The sequence below is a fragment of the Lolium perenne genome, chromosome 3 (genome assembly GCF_019359855.2).
Source record: "Lolium perenne isolate Kyuss_39 chromosome 3, Kyuss_2.0, whole genome shotgun sequence".
Taxonomy (NCBI): domain Eukaryota; kingdom Viridiplantae; phylum Streptophyta; class Magnoliopsida; order Poales; family Poaceae; genus Lolium; species Lolium perenne.
In genome coordinates, this window is record NC_067246.2 from 81,713,450 (window position 1) to 81,730,883 (window position 17,434).

At 50.4% G+C, this 17,434-nt stretch overlaps 1 protein-coding gene across 1 annotated transcript; it reads right to left on the reverse strand.

Annotated features, from left to right (window-relative positions):
* Window positions 1-6,066: 6,066 nt before the first annotated feature.
* On the reverse strand, window positions 6,067-17,204 carry LOC127341785 (protein GRAVITROPIC IN THE LIGHT 1). The gene is made up of 2 exons (XM_051367717.2): window positions 17,105-17,204; window positions 6,067-7,924 (listed from the first exon to the last, which is right to left on the reverse strand). The coding sequence occupies exon 2, from the start codon at window positions 7,853-7,855 to the stop codon at window positions 6,323-6,325; it is 1,533 nt and encodes a 510-aa protein (XP_051223677.1). The 5' UTR covers window positions 7,856-7,924; window positions 17,105-17,204; the 3' UTR covers window positions 6,067-6,322.
* Window positions 17,205-17,434: the final 230 nt, after the last annotated feature.

Consider the following 17,434-nt stretch of genomic DNA (forward strand, 5'->3'; position numbering starts at 1 on the left):
CAGTACAATGTTTAACAAGTGCTGAAACAAATGAAATAGTCCCCGAACACTGCTATGACGGCCCTGCAGAACCGGTAGAAACAATCAAGGGCGGTGGACTCCGCCATCCGAAGATAGTCATCTGCAGTATCACCGGGAGCTCCATACGCCAGCATCCTCATAGCCACTGTGCACTTCGCGATGACGAAAATCCAACCAAACCGGTGCAATCCGCCTTGCATCCGAAGTAGGGATCAAAGTGGCCGATGGCATACACAATTTGCGAAATAGCTTTCGCTCATCTGAAACGACGCCGAAAAACACTCTCACCGTGCAATGGATTGTCGGCGAAGTAGTCGGCGTACAACATGCAGTAGCCCTCCATTCGCTGTCTTGGCTTGCACTTCCGGCGACCTCGTGCCGACCCACCACGTCGACCAGTTGCCAGTCCGGCGTACATGCTTGCCAAGCAACCAAGGATCATCATGTGCTCGTCGTCTTTGGCGGCTGCTGCCATCTCTTCTTGCATAAGCTCAACGAACATCTGCTCCTCCTCTTCGTCCGAGTCCATGGCCGGCGAGGCAAATGGACGAACACCTGACGGGCGTGGTCGAGGCAACCCGAGCCGCGAGCGACGAGGAGCAAGCAGGCCGGAAAACAGGCCGGCGGAAGAGCAGCCAGACAGGCCGTCGTCCAAAGACGGCGGAATATAGGCAGGTGGGGAAGGAGGGGCGGCGGAATCTGGGCAACAAGCCGGCGGGGTTGTGCCGGCGGCGAGAGAGATACGAGGGGTGGGGGAGATTTTGAGCGACGTGGCGGTGGGGTTCGTGCGTCGAGTCACCGACAGATCGGGCCCTTCCCCGCTTTTCACTCGTCCGGAGTCCCCGAGCGCTCTCCGGGGGGCCGGGGGTGGCGTGGGCTCGCCGGATGGATGAATGGCCAAATCCGGACGAAAACGAGGAACCGGGGGCGCGACTGGGCCGAATTACGCCGTCCGGATGGAAAAAACGCTCGCCGGGGGCCTCGACGGGGGCACGAGTGGAGATGCTCTTAGAACAAGAGCCGGAGAATTAGCGCAGATCTTGCATCGAGCAATGCAATGCAACAAAGTACAGTTAAAATAGATGCTCACAACCGTCCAGCGCGAAATTTTGTACTAGCTCGAGCTATACATAACTTATTTATTTCGAAATTTTTATTAAGGTTTCAAAAAAAAATCCCTGAAAAAAATCACAAAAATACTGATGCAGACAATGTTGAGCTCTGCCTACGTGACAAATTTCAACTTAAAATAACTTATATTCAGAACTGCACAAAAATGATAAAATCTGATAGATTTGGAGGTTTTCTACTATAGATGTCACATTCCCACGTACGACTATCCGATCTTAGAGCAACCGCCTCCAGCCGCCGCAGTTCGTGTCCCTTCAACCCTCCCTTTCCCTCCCCCCGGGTCACGTCGCGCGGGGCGACTCTGGAGATCCCCTACCCCACCCTAGCGAGTCGCCCCTTGATCTGCTCCCCAATGCCACTGCACCATCTTCATCAGCGGTGGCAACCACGTCCAGCCTATCAAAGATGCGATGTGAGGGCGGGCGAGCTCCGATGGTCTCCAACACGCAAGGCGGCCCGTCAACGTGGCGACACATGTGGAACGCTGGTTGTGTGGAGGTCTTTCATGGCGGCGAGTTGACTGTCGGCGGGGGCTCCTCCTCGCTACGCGATTCGGCCGAATTTGGCAAAAGATCGCCATATTATGCCATTTTCTTCATCGACTGGCCTGGATGGTGAGGTTCGAAGCTGCAGATCCAACAAGGTGACGGCGGGTGGCGTGTGGTTACTAGCTCGGCTTGAATAAAGGTGGCGGTCCTAGGGTTTCAACTCGCGCCAAGATGATGATATGTCGAATACATGTCCCCACGACATGGCCGGAGTGTCGTGTTCCGGAAGTCTCCGTTGTCGAACTCCACCGGGAAATTCATGCCTAGAGATTGTTGGATCGGGTGGGATTCGGTGGTGCTCACCCATATTTTTTCCCTGACCGTTTGGTTTCAAAGGGAGCACTGTAAAATTCTACTGGTTGTTACCATCATGGAACACGCTCTCTCGTTCCATGGTGAAGTCTGCTGGTGGAGAATGCCATGGAAGCCTAGATGTAAGGACTAGCAATGGTTATTCGATGCTTTGTGGTGATAAAGAATTGACCTGGTGATTCATGACTTGGAGTAACGGTATTATAAGAGGGGCGACAACACAGGAGACATTTAAAGTCATACATTTGAGGGTGAAAATTCAAGGTCTGCCCTTTATTGATTGTGCCTATCAATGGTCTTGTTGAATTCATTGTTTTGTGAGGAGGACTTTCTCCAGGGTGAAAACATAAGATCTATGATCGAGCAACGACGTAGTTTGTGCACTGTTCCCTTCTTGAAAGCGTTGCTTTTGGAGAAGATGAACTTTTAGTGTTGTTTTGGTGGTGTTTATACGGCTGATCAAAGAAATAGATTACTGTAGCGGGTCATTTCTTTTTATAGTAATTCTCTTTTTTGTAGTGTGCATTTGTAGTGGCACTAAGGCTATACGTTGCAGAGGCTAAGTGTAATTGATATATTCGTGATATTAATATATGCTCTTTGTCGAAAATATATGTTAGATTCTATCATTTTTGTACATGCCCGAACATAAGGTATGTCGAGTTGAAATTTTACACAGTAGTAGACACAATATTATCAACATCCAGCTTTATTTTCAGAATTTTTTAAAATTTAAAATGCCCGATTTTGAATTTTTCTAAAACCGAGCTGTAGCTGTCCACCCTTGTGGTTTTCGCTGATAACTCTGAAAAATAATTGTTGGCACACTTTGCGGCCTACAAATGGTCTATCCATCCTGAGCCCGTGGGCTGACTTAACAGAAACACAGAGCTAAATCTGGGCCTCATCTGAACAATAACAAAAAATAATGGAGACATCAGAACGACAGTTGGGGTCCCCTGGTAGGAAATATGGATGCAGTTGCCAGTTGGGATAATATCTTAATAAAAAAGAAAAGGAAAAAGGCAATCAGCTCAGCTCAAAGATGGGAGGATGGAATAAAAGCTCACTCCACATCTCCACTTAGGCTGGTGCCAACCGGGGCGGGAGGGGAGGCGGTATCGCCCGGCGATGGGCGGGAGGCGGGCGGGAGTGGGGCGGGACGGGAGTGCCAAGCGACGGCGGGGGCGCCCGGCGATATCGCCCGCTCCCGCCCGGCTAACGCCCGCGTTGGAGGCGACAGCGAGGCGAGAGCGGGGCGAGAGGCGGGGCGGCGCGATGGCAGACGCGGGCGAGAGCGTCGCGGGCGATAGGGCGGGCGAGAGCGGGCGAGAGTGGGGCGATAGGCGGGCGTTAGGTGGGCGATAGGCGGGCGAGAGCGGGCGAGAGAGGGGTGGGAGTGTCTAACGGCTAGCTGACGTGGCGCGACGCGATTCGTCCACGTCAGCTAGCCGTTGCTGGTTCAAAAATCCCTATAAATACCCCCCATATGTTTCACTCACTCCACACCCATTTCATCTCCATTCATCACCTTCCCTCTCTCAAATCTTCTCCACCATGTCCGGTTGGACTCCACAGATATGACCACGTTCACGGATCTGATTCAGGACGGGTCACCAACAGACCTAGATGGTCTCTCTCCGTCACATCGTCGCACCAATGCCGGTTCTTCGCCGCTTCCTCGAGTTTTATACCCCACCGGCACACCCGCTCCGGGGCCATATGGGGCATACGCTCCACCTCCGGCGCCATATGGTTCATACCCTCCGTATCCATACCCCCAACCACCTCCTACAGGTAGCGGGAGTACCACTGTACCTCCTTACCCACCACCTTTGTACGGTTCATACCCTCCACCTCCGTATCCGTACGCGCCATATGGTCCGTACCCTCCACCACCTCCAGAAGCCACTGCACCAAGCTCCGAGTCCAATGCCGCGGAAACAATCGTACTACCGCGGCCAAAGAGGCTTGACTGGACAGCTGCGGAAGAGGAAAAACTGGTACTATACTTACCCATCACATATTTATTTCGGGGTTGGTTCTTGCTTCGATTTTTCACTTACAATATCTATGTCGGTGTAGGTGCATGCTTGGATTTTTAACTCCAAGGACTCTGTCGCCGGTAATTGCAAGACCGGCACGAGTTTTTGGGGTCAGATAGCTAAAACCTTCAACTCTACCTCCGAGCCTGCCCGTCGTCGGACCTCCAAGCAACTGAAGGATCATTGGAACGCCTACAACAAGGAGGTGTCCCTGTTCAATGGATACTACATCCAAGAATCAGGGTTACGTCAGAGTGGAGCAGACGATGATATGGTCATGAAGGCGGCAATGGAGAGGTACACCGCAGACCAAAGAGTGACTCACCCGTTCAGACGGCACCACTGGTGGGAAGCTGTTCGCAATGAAGCGAAGTGGAAAGTACAACATGGTCCTGGTAGTGGAACCGATTCCACATCGAAGAGAAGCCGTCTGGGAGTTTCTGGTGAGTACAGCTCTGGCGACGCGACTACGGAGGAGGAGCGTCCACCGGGCCGCGATAGAGCCAAGGCCGCGGTACGTAGTGCAAGGAGGAAGGGGAAGGCAACCTCATCAAGCAGTGAGGTAGGAAGCAAATCCTTCGCCATGAGGAACATGATGAATGGTTTAGTGAAGGCTAAGCTATTCAAGCAATGGAACAAAATGAAAGACCGATCAACCGACGACATGACGGAAGCAGAAAAGCGCAAACATGCGAAGGCGATCAAGATGTGCGAAAAAGAGCTTGGTCTGGAAGATGATGAGGACGAGGAGGAGCAGCAGGAAGAAGAGGAAGTGGAAGATGAGTGTTACTATGTACTTTTATTAATTATTATGTAATCCGTAATATTTTTAGTTGAATAAAATAATTTCTTTGCATTATTTTGAATGTCTACAAAAAATCGAGTGAAATAAACTTAATCTAAAAAAGAAATAGTGATGTGGAGGAGAGAGAAGTGAGATGTGACACTATAGCCTGTGCACTGGCACCGTGGGGTGAGAGTGGGGTGAGAGTGGGGAAAAAAGCTGACGTGACGGGTGAGAGTAAGGTGGTGCATTGGCACCAGCCTTAGACTTGGAATGCAATTCTTTCCGCTCTCAAATCTTTTCTTTGCAGCTGGTCAGTGCCAGTCAGCTGTATTTTGGTCATATAACAAATGCACTCCAAAGTTGCTATTATTGTGCAAAAAATATATCCTCAAAGAGAAAACATAACTGCTTGGTGTAAAGGGAAGAGATATACAGTATCTTCTTTTTCTTAGCAGGCAATCAAAATAATAAAGTGCCGCCTTTCTTGAGATCTAGCACCATGCAAACATAATAAGGATGGTACAGAAGTGTGTATATATAAATATATATTGCCATGTGCGTAAGCAAGTGAAAGCCTTTTTCCTCTAGCTGTTGTCTTGCTCCCTCAAGGCCTTAACAAACAGACCAGCAAAGGTTAACTAGTCCATGGCGATGCTCTTATAATCCCATACTTTTAGCACTAGATCACAACAAACCACCAAAGGGAGGCAACCAACTGCAAAGCAGCAAGTCACAAGTTCCAACGTACCAAGGGCCAAATCAACAAACATCCAAAACAGTTTCATATTGTTGTTTCTCGTCCCTTCCCGTAAACAAAAACACCGTCGGAGAATTCAGGCCATGTTCACCAGATCAACGTGCACTGCGAGGTGGGTGAGAATTGATTTGCATATGAAATTGGTCAGACATTTGGAGAAACAGAGCAAGCATGCCCTGCAACTAGTCAAATTGCAGGACATCGTTCAAGCGAAGACAACCAGCAAGAACACTGCATCATGGATCCGAACTGAAATGGCACCTATATTATGATCCCATTGCTACTCTAAATTTGTGTGGGTGATGAAATTGGTCAGAAATTTGGAGCACCGTCAGCATTGCTCAGGAACTGGAGCACTGGATTGGTGATCCATTCTTGAGCAAGCATGCCCAGCAACTAGGCCAAATTGCAAGACATCAGCCAGGAAAGAACAGAATAGAAGAGAGCAAGAACACTGCATCATAGTAGATCCTAACCGAAATGGCACTTATATTTATCATCACATTGCTGCTACATCCCTTAATAGATACATAACCCCCCACCACCAGCATGATCATCTTCCCTTCATCATCACCCAGACCGGCAACCGGCGAGAGACCTCATCGACGGCCGCCCCAAAATGGGGATTTTTTCTTACTTCTTCTTCCCCCATCGTCCGCCAGACGACGAACACCTGCTGCTAAAACGAACGACGAACACCGGTGTTGGTTTCTTAGAAACATCACGGCCGCCGTCCGGGGCGCGACAGGTAGACGCGGCACTGGATGACCGTCCGGCCGACCCTAAACCCCGGCACGACGGTGAACCCCACGGAGCGTTCCTCGGCGGCGGTGGAGAACGCCGCGTCGTCCGTCGCCCGGCCGTCGTTGACGCTCTCCATGTACACCTCGGCGAACCTGGCCCCCGCGCGCACCTGGAAGATGGACGCGCCGTCCTCCCCATCCCCGCCGTCGAACGCGAAGAAGAGGCAATGCAGCAGCCACACCCGTCGCGCCATCTCCGCGAACTCGGCGAACCACGCGCTCTCGGGGAACCCGGGCCCGGCGCTGACGATGCCGCGCTGCTCCTGGCGCCCGAAGAAGGCCGTCTCCATCCTGGCGTGCACCAGCGAGAGGTACTTGGCGCGGAGGAACTTGCCGAAGCCGCCCCAGCGCGCGCCGCGCGGGTCGAGGAAGGCGGCGGCGGGCGCGGCCTTGAGGTCGGTGAACTCGTCGAAGAAGCGGCGGCGCTCGTAGAGCTCCCGCTCGCCCAGGAAGCTGAAGTTGAAGTCCCGGCGGTGGAAGTTGGCGAACATCTTCATGGCGACGTAGGACTCGAACACGAACTTCACGTCGCTGGGACGGCGTAGGGGCACGCCGGGGTGGACGGCGGCGGCGGCGGCGGACAGATCCCACCCGGCGGACTGCATCGAGGCGAGCATGGACTTGGAGAAGGAGCGGATGGATTTCACGGCGTGGCGGAGCGCGGTGAGGAAGTGGGTCGGGTTGAGTCCCGAGACGTGGAGCTCGTCGAGCGACGCGAGGGTGCGGCCCGGGTGGAGCCGCACCTCCATGGCGCGCTCGTCGCGGAGCTCGGCGGCGAGGGCGGCTCTTGTATGTTCGAGGTCGGATTCCTTGGTTCGTGCTTCGGATTCCAGCTTCCGCGCCGTGATCTGGTAGGTCTTGAGCAGGTGGCGCTGCTCGTCGGCGTGGGCGGAGAGGGCCGTGTTGCCCGCGGCCGCCAGGTCCCGGGCGGCGCCGGCGGGGTCCTTGAGGAAGCGGCGCTTGGTGTCGGAGAGGCGGGTGAGCTCGGCGACCACCGCGGCGTCGGCCGCCTGGATCGCCTCCGCGTCGTAGGGGTGCTGCGCGAGCTGCAGCTGCGCGTAGGCGGCTTTGACGGCGGAGACGCCCGCGAAGAGGGTCGCGAGGAGGGAGTCCGCGGCGCCGGCGGGGGAGGCCGCCGCCTTCTTCTCGGCCGCGTTGCGGAAGAAGGCGTCCAGGGTGTAGGCCGCGGTGAGGTTCCCCGAGAGCTTGAGCTTGCTGAGGGACGGCATGGTGGGGGCGGTGGTGGTGGCGTCCATGGAGGTGTCGTAGTCGTCCGCGGGGACGGACGCCGGCGCGTCGGGGTCCTTGGGGACGGCCCCCGCGGCGGCGGAGTCGGAGCGCTTCCGGCGGAGAAGCTTGGTGAAGGTGCGCGCCAGGTTGGCCGCCTTCTGCTGCTGGTTGTGGTGGTGGTGGTGCGTCGGCGGGCGCGCGGCCGCCATGTGCGCCTCCATTGCTGCTTTCTCAGCTCAGCTCCTCCAGCTTGCGGCTGCTCTGCTGTGCTAGGCTTGGCTTGGCTGTCTCTGCGGAGGAAGGAAGAGGAGAAGAGGGGATAAATTTCTGCAGGAATATTTGGGGGATACTGTAAAGTAAAAGCGGAGCACGTCTAGTACGCCTACTACTACTGCTAGTATGTGGTATGGCAGCTACCGATGAGATGTGAGGTAGTAGTAGGACCAGGAGGTAAGCAGCAGTTTTAACTTCCACGGTAAGAATTCATTTCCTGCCTGGAAAAAAAAAAAAGGCGTTTCGAGTTCTGTCAAACTTAGCGTGTGATAAATTCGTGTGGCTGCACTAGTACATGGAAAATGACATGAAAAACAGGGCATTTCCAGTTGTGTCAAACATATCGTCGCAACAAAAACAGAGAGTAATTAATCTCGACAAACCACGTACTGGTGGAACAATCGTATCCTTCCTCCGTAAGACTAGTCACAATGGGAAGTATCATACACTAGTATGATGCACATGATACTAGGCTATGATATCAACCCTATAATGCATAGTATCATAAGATAGTATCATAGTATCATCATATTTAATGTTTTGTAGAATCTCAATGCAAATGTGTGTATATGATGAGAACCAACCTGAGGTTGGGTGGTTAGGAGGGTTGTTGTATTCTCTCAAATTTCACTGCAGTTCAAACCCCGGTTTGACATCCGTGTGTCTCATAAAAGGCGGAATATTCATTCGGTGGGAGGCGACGTTCCGTCGACAATGGTTACTGTGGTGACTTCGTCAATTTCAAGATCCAATCCGCCGGCTCAGTCTTCCGGAGGTGCTCATAGGGGTAGGGGTGTGCGTGTGTGCGTTCATAGGGGTGAGTGTATGCGCGTGTATGTGAGCGTCTGCGTTTGTACTGTGTTTCTCAAAAAAAAATGTGTGTATATGATGTGTTTGTCATCAAGTTTTCTAGTTTTACGTGCTATGATACGGTATCATATTATGATACCACTCTCATCTCTCACCTCATTAATTAGTGTGCCTCATCAGATTTTTACCAACATAATATACATAATACTACTTATGATACTCTCACTGTGCCTAGTCTAAACATACGGACCAGGCTGAAACGTAACAAGTCGTGCTGGACGCTGCTCATAAAAGAGGACAAGATACGGTGAGCTCCTGGCTTCGTCATCTCCTCCCTGGTAGAGTACGTTTCAGTTGGGGGCGCGCATTCAACCGTTGAATCGGAGACCCACACGGGTACACGTGCCGACACGCCTGACCAAAGCCAAAGAGCGACGCGTGAGCCTGCCGTGTTGCGCCAAAACTGCGGCTGCCCAAATCGCCTCACGCTAGCGCGCGCGCAACAAACAACCTGCAACTGAAACCATATCGAGCCAAAGAAAAAATGTGCAGTGCAGCGCGACGTACGTATGAGACTGAGCCATCACCAAAAAAATTGTAATTTTGCTCGGCCTAGATGGAAAGTCATACTACTAGCATTTTACGTTTCCATAGATTTTCCACCAGCTAATAATACGAATATGTTAATGAATTGGCTAAATGGGCTTGAAAGAAAAACTAAAAGCATCTTCACCGGCGCATCCAAATAGACGTCGACACCAACATAGGCGCATCGCAATTCGGAAGCTAGCACATGGTCTGTTGATATAGGGAGGGGTCACCGCCTTACGCGAGTCGTCAAGGCACTCATCCTCCAGTGACTTTCACTTCGGACCGCGTGTGCCGACCCCCTTCTTGTTGTTTTTCATCTTATTAATGGCGCCGGTGTCAACTACAACCATGTCACCCTCTTCTTCATCTTCGCCGATGAGTTGTATTGCGGGTAGGAGAATGGAGTGGCGGGAGGGAGAAATTAGGGAAATAGTTGTAAGGTTTGGATTGGGTGGCTAGCAGGACGTGTTGACGTCCCAACCCCTACTGTTGTGGGTCAGGCGGCGTGGGGATGCTAGCTGTTTTACTGGGATCCAAATCCCGTAGTCTACTTATGGTGGACGTCAGTGCAAGCCCAAAAATACGATTGAACCCCAATATGCCACAACGCTATTCATAATTAGTCACAAGATCCCTTGATATATGGAGGGGTCCACGCCTTACACGCATCGACAAATCACTCATCCTCCAACAACTTCCACTTCGAACCGTGTGTGCTAACCCTCCTCTTCTTCTTCGTCTTGGTAGTGGCACCGGTGTCAACTACAACCATGTCACCCTCTTCCTCCTCTTTCGCCGATGAACTGTAGTTCGGGCACACGAGAATGGAGTAGCAAGAGAGGGAAATAAGGAAAATATTTGTAATGTTTGGATTGGGTGGCTTGCAGAACCGAGGGAAAATCCAACGTGGCAGAATTGACGTCCCATCCCGGCCATTCTGGGTATGGGTGATGTCGGGATGCCGGCTACTTTACTGGGCTCCAAATCCCATCGTCTACTTATGCTGGGCGTCAGTGCGAGCCCAGAGAGGAGATTGAACCCGAGCCCAAAAAGGTTATGCTGTTTGGATTGTAGCTTGCTACTACTCGACCAAAATTTTGGCATGAACCACAGGTGTCGGCATTCATTTGGGTTGAAGTCAAATTCTGGATCTGAGCTATTTTGTTGGTCACGCCTTTATTTTCACGACCAACTTCTAGCGAAACTGCGGCGGTGAATACCTATGGCACGCCCTGATTTGGTAAGGCTCGCGCCCATCCAACAACCCCTCAGTCTCAGATTTGGGTGGGCGTTTGCGTTGTAGTTTGGACGCTATGGAATCGTTGAAATGTTATGATGTTTAATAGGGCCAAATGTTGGCCACGCGTCGAGCGCTTATGGATTCTCCAAAATCTTGGGAGCTTTTTAGAAGAGTACGTGATGCATGAGCACCTACTCTTTCAATTTTTGCGCTGGTTCTGTCTATGTCTACTCTATGTGACTCTTAAAATGTACTCCTCCATTCTAAAATTATGTAAAAAAATTGTGACACTTATTCTCGAAACGGAGGTAGTATAAAATTTTGGCTATAAAAAAGTGTCTTCCTAGTCATCGTGGCGACAAGACCAAACGAAACAGAGTGAGACAACCAAGACAACACCTCGGCTACCCAGGAACTCCATCCCTAAATCCATCCATCATCAAACACCTACAACGAGGAGGAACCAATCTCCATTTCACATGGAAATGATGGGTCGACATGCATCTTCGATCTTGCGTTGAGGGGTCGGCACCCTACCAGCGTAGCAACGACACCTCCCTCTCAAACACCCAACAAACGATCGATCGTATCCCCGTCAGCCGGTCGCCACCATCCTCAGCCGACCAACGCACGCAAACCACACCGGTGCAAATCAGATCGCCGTCGCCCGGCCGGCCCATCGCCAACAGGGTTCAGGATTTGGTACATTTACTATGTTTAGGTGCGAGCGGCTCCATCAGTGACATCGACGTGGTAGGCCTCCACAAATCTAGTCTAATCTAGTCTCTTCTACTCAACGTTAACCTTAATTAAGCTCTGAGCTTGCAGGCGATCAAAACAAGGGTGAGGACACACGATGAGTGGCGGCTCTTGTTGACACACATGGCATGGACCTAATAAAGCAGCCGGCCGGCTTTCGGATGATAGCAATGGTTCTTCCCTTGGAGCCTTGCTAGTAGCACCACATTCATGAGCAGGTGTTGGCGCATTCATCAGCCGGTGGTGGCCTCCCAAAATTCAGGGTCATAAACTATGTCCTATACTTGATTACACCAAACATTTTTTTGAAATGACGATTCTCGCTGGAACTCCAGCTGGGTTTCGCAAGAGCACATGCCATCTTCGGATCCGAGGATTATTCATGAAAAAAAGTACAAAGTCTTGTTTTTCTGTTTTTAAAAACTTTACCTAGTAACTGAAGCATAACCGTGTATTCGAAATGAGTTCATTACAATGTCAAAAGTTTTTAAAGATTTTTCGACGATGATTCTCGCGAGCTGGATTTCACGAGAAAGTGTACAAGGCATCCTAGGATCCGAGGATTTTTCGTCTTATAAAAGTTTCAAAGTCTTTCCCATTTTGGATAGTATTCTCATTAATTACAAACCAAAAGGAATATAAAACCTTGGTTTTCCATTTGCGAAGTCTTGGTAGTAAGTGGAGAAAAATCGCATACCCGTAATGAGTACATTTTCTGCTCTATTATTGGGGGTTCGTCTCCGTCAGCGTTTTGAAGTCGTGTTAGTTTGAATATAAAAAATATGTACCAACAGAAAACGGGTGAAATCACCAAAGGACCCGAGCAACTCTAGATGACACCGAGGGAATGGGTCTCCGACCTCTCTCGAGGTCCTTTTAACGCCCTAGTTTACCCGTTCCAATGTTCCTATACTCGTAAAATAAAACTAAGCGACAAAGTCCTAAGCTAGCATAGTCACCTAGATTATCCCCGGAATCCGATGCTAACCCAAATGTTCCCAAGGTTAAATATGCATTAGCCGATCTGTCTTTTACTGTTTTCACCAAACTAGACAACGGTATGGAAAGAAAAAAGGTGTCACGACACACATTCCTGATGGGTATTTGGCTACTAGCAACACCAAGGAAAGATATTATGCTACCAGGATTTAACAGCACATTGCCGGGTTCCATTGTGCTGTCGCACTAAGCCCCGACTTTAGCTGCAATGATTCCCGCCACTTCGTAGTTAGTACAACCCAAAACATCTTTGTGTCCACCGCTGGGTTTTTCGTAGTAGGTGACTGATATCACGTGCCTGTCTCTTTTTTCAGCAGGAATTTTTATGTCTTTTTGAGACATGGTACTAGTACTTGTTTGGCGAGAAAACATATGACAATACAATATAAGTCAAGAAAAGGCCTGCCTAACCTAAAACATTTTTTAGTCATGAGGTTTGACAGGAATTTTGTTTCAAGGGTACCCCATTTTTGTGTAACCCTGGAATTCACAGCCACGTTAGGGACTTGGCTGAAACTTGCGCATAAAAAATTGTCGGATGGTACAAAATGATGCGCTTCGTGTTCAGGCTAGAGGACTACTAATTGGCACTGTTTATTCCCCAGAAGACCATCAGAGTTCACGTGCAACTGCAGACCGCTGTTTCTCTCTACTACTATTCCATTCTTCGCATCCAAAGCAAAAAACGATAAATCCAAGCTTAATCGATGTGGTGGCCCAAACTTAGCATGTTAATTAAGCGCCACGTTCATGCACAAGTACATCGCCTGTTTGGTTGGAGCTAATTATATATGCCACTTCTCCCCTTGTTGACAGTATGATACCGCCGCACATGCAGGGAAGAAGGGATACTAATAATGATACGCGCCAAAAGTCGGGAAATGCACTTTGGCTCATAGGAGCATATGCTCCCATTATGTGAATCCACATTTCAAAGTGTCAAAAAATTCTAAACTAAATTTTTACATGTACATCTAGACATTTTATACTGGTACACAAGTTTTCAAAAAAAACTAAAAATAATTGTGGCTCCTGTAAAAAAGACAAGTTTTGATGCTATAACACGACTACGTACAGGATATTTTTTTGTCTTTTTTGTATACGCCATATAAAATGTTGTTTCTCCACGAAAATTTGTGCACTAACATAGAATGTCAAGATGTACACCAACAAATTTATATCAGAATTTTTTAACATTTTTAAAATTATTTTTTAATTATTTTATATAATGAGAGCATTTGCTCCTATGAGCCAAATTGCCACCTCCGCCAAAAGTCGGGTTAAGGTGTTTGGTTATTCTGAAATTGGGCAAGCAGGGAATAGATTCTGAAGAGCCAAATACATCCACCGGCAACGCCGATGGCACTACCGGAGTTATGCTACTAATACAGCCGTCTGATTAGGCGAATGGTTTCTTCTTAACACGTACGTTGCAGCGTCAGCCGGTGGAATCTTACAGCATGCGGTGGCTAGAAGAATCTTAACCACATCGCCGGATAACAACATCTCCCAGCCGGCCTTCCTATAGCCTCCCTTCAGCATCATCCACCAAGGTTAGGAAGTCTCACTAGTCACTAGTAAGGTGCGGTTGACGGATAAGCGGCTTTCGATATGTTAAGGGGGGAGGGGAGAGTCATTCCAGAGTTTGGTGAGAATGGTTGATAGAAATTTAGATTTTCCGGCCCCATGTAGCCCCCTCAAAACGCTTTGGGTGACGCCGGACTCAAAATCTCGCCGCCTCGACCACGACGAGATACCGCCAAAAAAAATCGTCATCCCTCTTTACAATGCCGCCGTGCCGGTGAAGAAGCCGAGGCAGGAGTGGCAGCTCCCCCCCCCCCCCCCCCCCCCTAGCGTCACCAGCGTCGAGTGTGCGGTGGACGTCGCTCGCTGGGCGGTGGTCTCGAGTGACTGTCACGCGAAGGAAACCAAGGCCAACGTAGCTATGGAGAAGATGTTGGAGGGGATTGCACTGTGTCGTCACGCCGGCTAGTACTGGCCCGACCTTAGAGGAGCCAAGGTATTGTGCCATTGTCGTCAAGCAATTCCCCAGCCACCCCGGGGATGTTCGACGATGGGCATCGGCACGGTTTCCTTGTGACCACCCGAAGGGTAAGAAAGAGATGCTCCGTGTAGCTAACCCCAAGTCTGGTAACCTTTGCAAAATAGGTTTCTGACGTCACTGCCTTTCATGCCAAGCTTGACGCTCTTGCTCTTGCACAGGCGGTGGGTGGATCAATTTGTGTAAACGATCGCTTTCTATGTCTCCCAATCGATGCGGTACTGCCAATCGTAGACTGGTGACCGGGGAATGAGAGCTCCATACACCATACCCCTGACAAGGTTCTAGTCGACGTTCGAGTACCCCAACAACGATTCCCACGATGGCTTCAACCCAAACTCCTTCTTTGCGCCAGAGCGGACACCGCCTAGGGATGAGCGCCCACACGCCAGTCTCGCCAATCTCGAACTCTCATACAACACGGATCACCATTCATGTGGCAAGGCCCTCTACCGTTCCCAGGTGCAAGCACTCAAGGAGCTAGGCCTGCAATGTGTTCGGCTGAATGTCGTTGGGCGACTCTATCATGCAAGAGCTCATCCAAAACGATTCCCAGGCAGTGTTTACGCAACATGAGTTTAATTACGGCATACGTTGAGCAAGAGAAAGTGGAGGAGTGGGGCAAGGAGAATGATGTATGGCAGTCGACGGCCCCTGCGACGGCCAGAGGAAAGCTATGAGGGCACCTAGTAGGAACAAAGGAACAAGCAGCAGAGGCCCTAAGTGGAGTTCCAAGGAGGACGAGTGCCTCGCTGGAGCATGGAAGGTGGTAAGCATGGACCTTCTCACATGCGTGAATCGAAACTCAGATACCCATTGGGCAAGAGTGAAGGTACCTCTTAACGAGTGCAAACCCATCGATTCCGACTTCAACACGATGCGCATGGATAACAATGAATCAAGCATGTCGCACCGTTGGGACATCATCCAACAAGTTTGCAACAGATGTCATGGTATCCGAACGCAGGTCAGCAACCAAGCAGATAGTGGCACCTCCATCGCCGACCAAGTAAGGCACATTTGGCTCATTTCCTCTCCGTTGTGCATTAATTTGAGAATATTGTTTCCATTTTCTTGTAGTTGATTCAAATGTTCCAACCCTACCATTAGGACAACGGAGACGTGGAGGTCAAGTTCATCAATATCTTCGAAAGAATCGAGACTTATGAGAAGTGGGCCGAGTGGAGAGCGAAACTCGCCAAGGGCCAAGTACGGCTTATTCGACCCAACTGTGGTGGCATTGGCGGCCTCAAAGGGGCGCTTCATTGAGAACAAGAAGATGAAGTTGGCAAGGGATCGGGCGTCTAGCGCCAGTGGATGACGCATGGAGTTGTGTGTCCCACAAATCTTATGTGATTTGGCCGTCTTGCGATGATCTCAACGAGGACCTTTGCTCTAAAGTTTTGCTCCGGCGAGTGTCTCGTCTTCCCCTCTTGTGAGGCGCAGGTGGTCGTGCATGTGGCAGCGGATATCGATGGGCACAGAAAGAAGAACCTGAGGGCTTGGTTGTAATTTTGCTTTCAACATTGTTCTTTATGTAATTTGGGGACATCTGTCCAAAATCTGGATGTTATTGTAACTGTGCGTTTTGCTTGCTTAATATAATCCAGATTTTTTGGGTAAAAAAAAATGTTGCTGTCTTGCAGTGCCCCGGACGAGAAGCTGGAGGTATTTTTTCAGAGGTGTAGGCAGAAAGCTAGGTTTAGGATTTGCGCGGCAACGGTAATGATACACGAGATTGGAATAGCACGGAGCGGGAAGAAGTCGACACCTCTCGCAGTACTTTCTGCAACTCATACTGTAGCGGTGCCAAAGCAAGTCTGCAACGGGCTTTTCGCTTCAGAACAGCGTAACCATGGCTCGCACTGTTCAAGTACTCCTAGTCCACAGTCGCATACTGGTCTAGGTGTACAGTGGCTCGACCGACACGGCGGTGCAGACCACGGTCCCCAAACGGGGTTAACCTCCCAACTGTCATCATGGTATAGGCGAGTGGTAACATCACTGCTGAAGTCAACAACGACGTACTTGTACAGTCGTACGTACTGGTTCACGCTCGCTCTACGGCAAGGGACAAAAGTCGGTGGTCCATGTAGACGTGGCGCGCAGTACGCAAGGAGTGACCAATCGTGCTCCTGAGAAAAGCCCCTTTTAGTTGGCCGTAGCCATTTACGAACGCGACTACACGAATGGGGTTAACTGCTGGTAATTTTGGTCGATTCATCAAGGGGACGTCGCAATCTGTCTACAAGGTGATTGAATCAGCAGAGGCCCAATCGGGCACATGTGTTAGCTGAATAATTAGCAGGAAGAGCGTCACCGAAGAAACTAAACTATAGGTAGAAATGTTTGTTGTTCTCTCTGAACCCAAAGGCCATATCTATATATCCCCACCACCTCGTGTGCGCGATTTTTCAAACGGGCAAGATGACCTCACAGGCCATGCGAGACAACAACAGAAAAATATAATTATTGAGCACCTGACCGGCGAATTCGAGACAAAAGAAGAAGAAGGCTAATTTAATTTACGTTCCTCAGAAACGAAGATGGTCTTTGCAACCCGAAATCATATAGGACAAGACTGACCAAAGAACGGACGAGCTAGCTGATGCCTACTTGGTACGAGTGTGCAACAGTTGTTAACCTTAATCTGAAGCAAAAAATGAAGAAGAAGAAGAAGAAGAAGAAAACAGCGAAGGGAACCGCGAAGTTGAATTGCGGACGAGGTAAACTCACCGGTGGATTTGAAGGGGACGACGAACTTGGAGAGCACTCGCAGGTCTGCTGGCGCCGCCGCCCTCTCCTCCTCTTCTTCCTCCCGACCTTCGTCTCGGAATCAAACCAGGGGAAGCCTGGTCGTACGTGGTCGGCGCAGGCTATAGCTCGTCCCCTACGGCGCCGACCAGTCCCGTCCGGACCAGAGAACGAAGACGCGGGCGGCGACGCGACGGGCGAATTGAAAACTGTGGAGGCGTGCTGTATTTCCGAACCAGGCCATTGATCCATCGCCCCGGGTCTATTTATTGTGGAATCAATGCGAGATTTGATTGGACCGGCCGTCGCGCC

Excerpts from the sequence above, each read along its gene's own strand:
- LOC127341785 (XM_051367717.2), bottom strand. The coding sequence starts at position 7,855 with ATGGAGGCGCACATGGCGGCCGCGCGCCCGCCGACGCACCACCACCAC.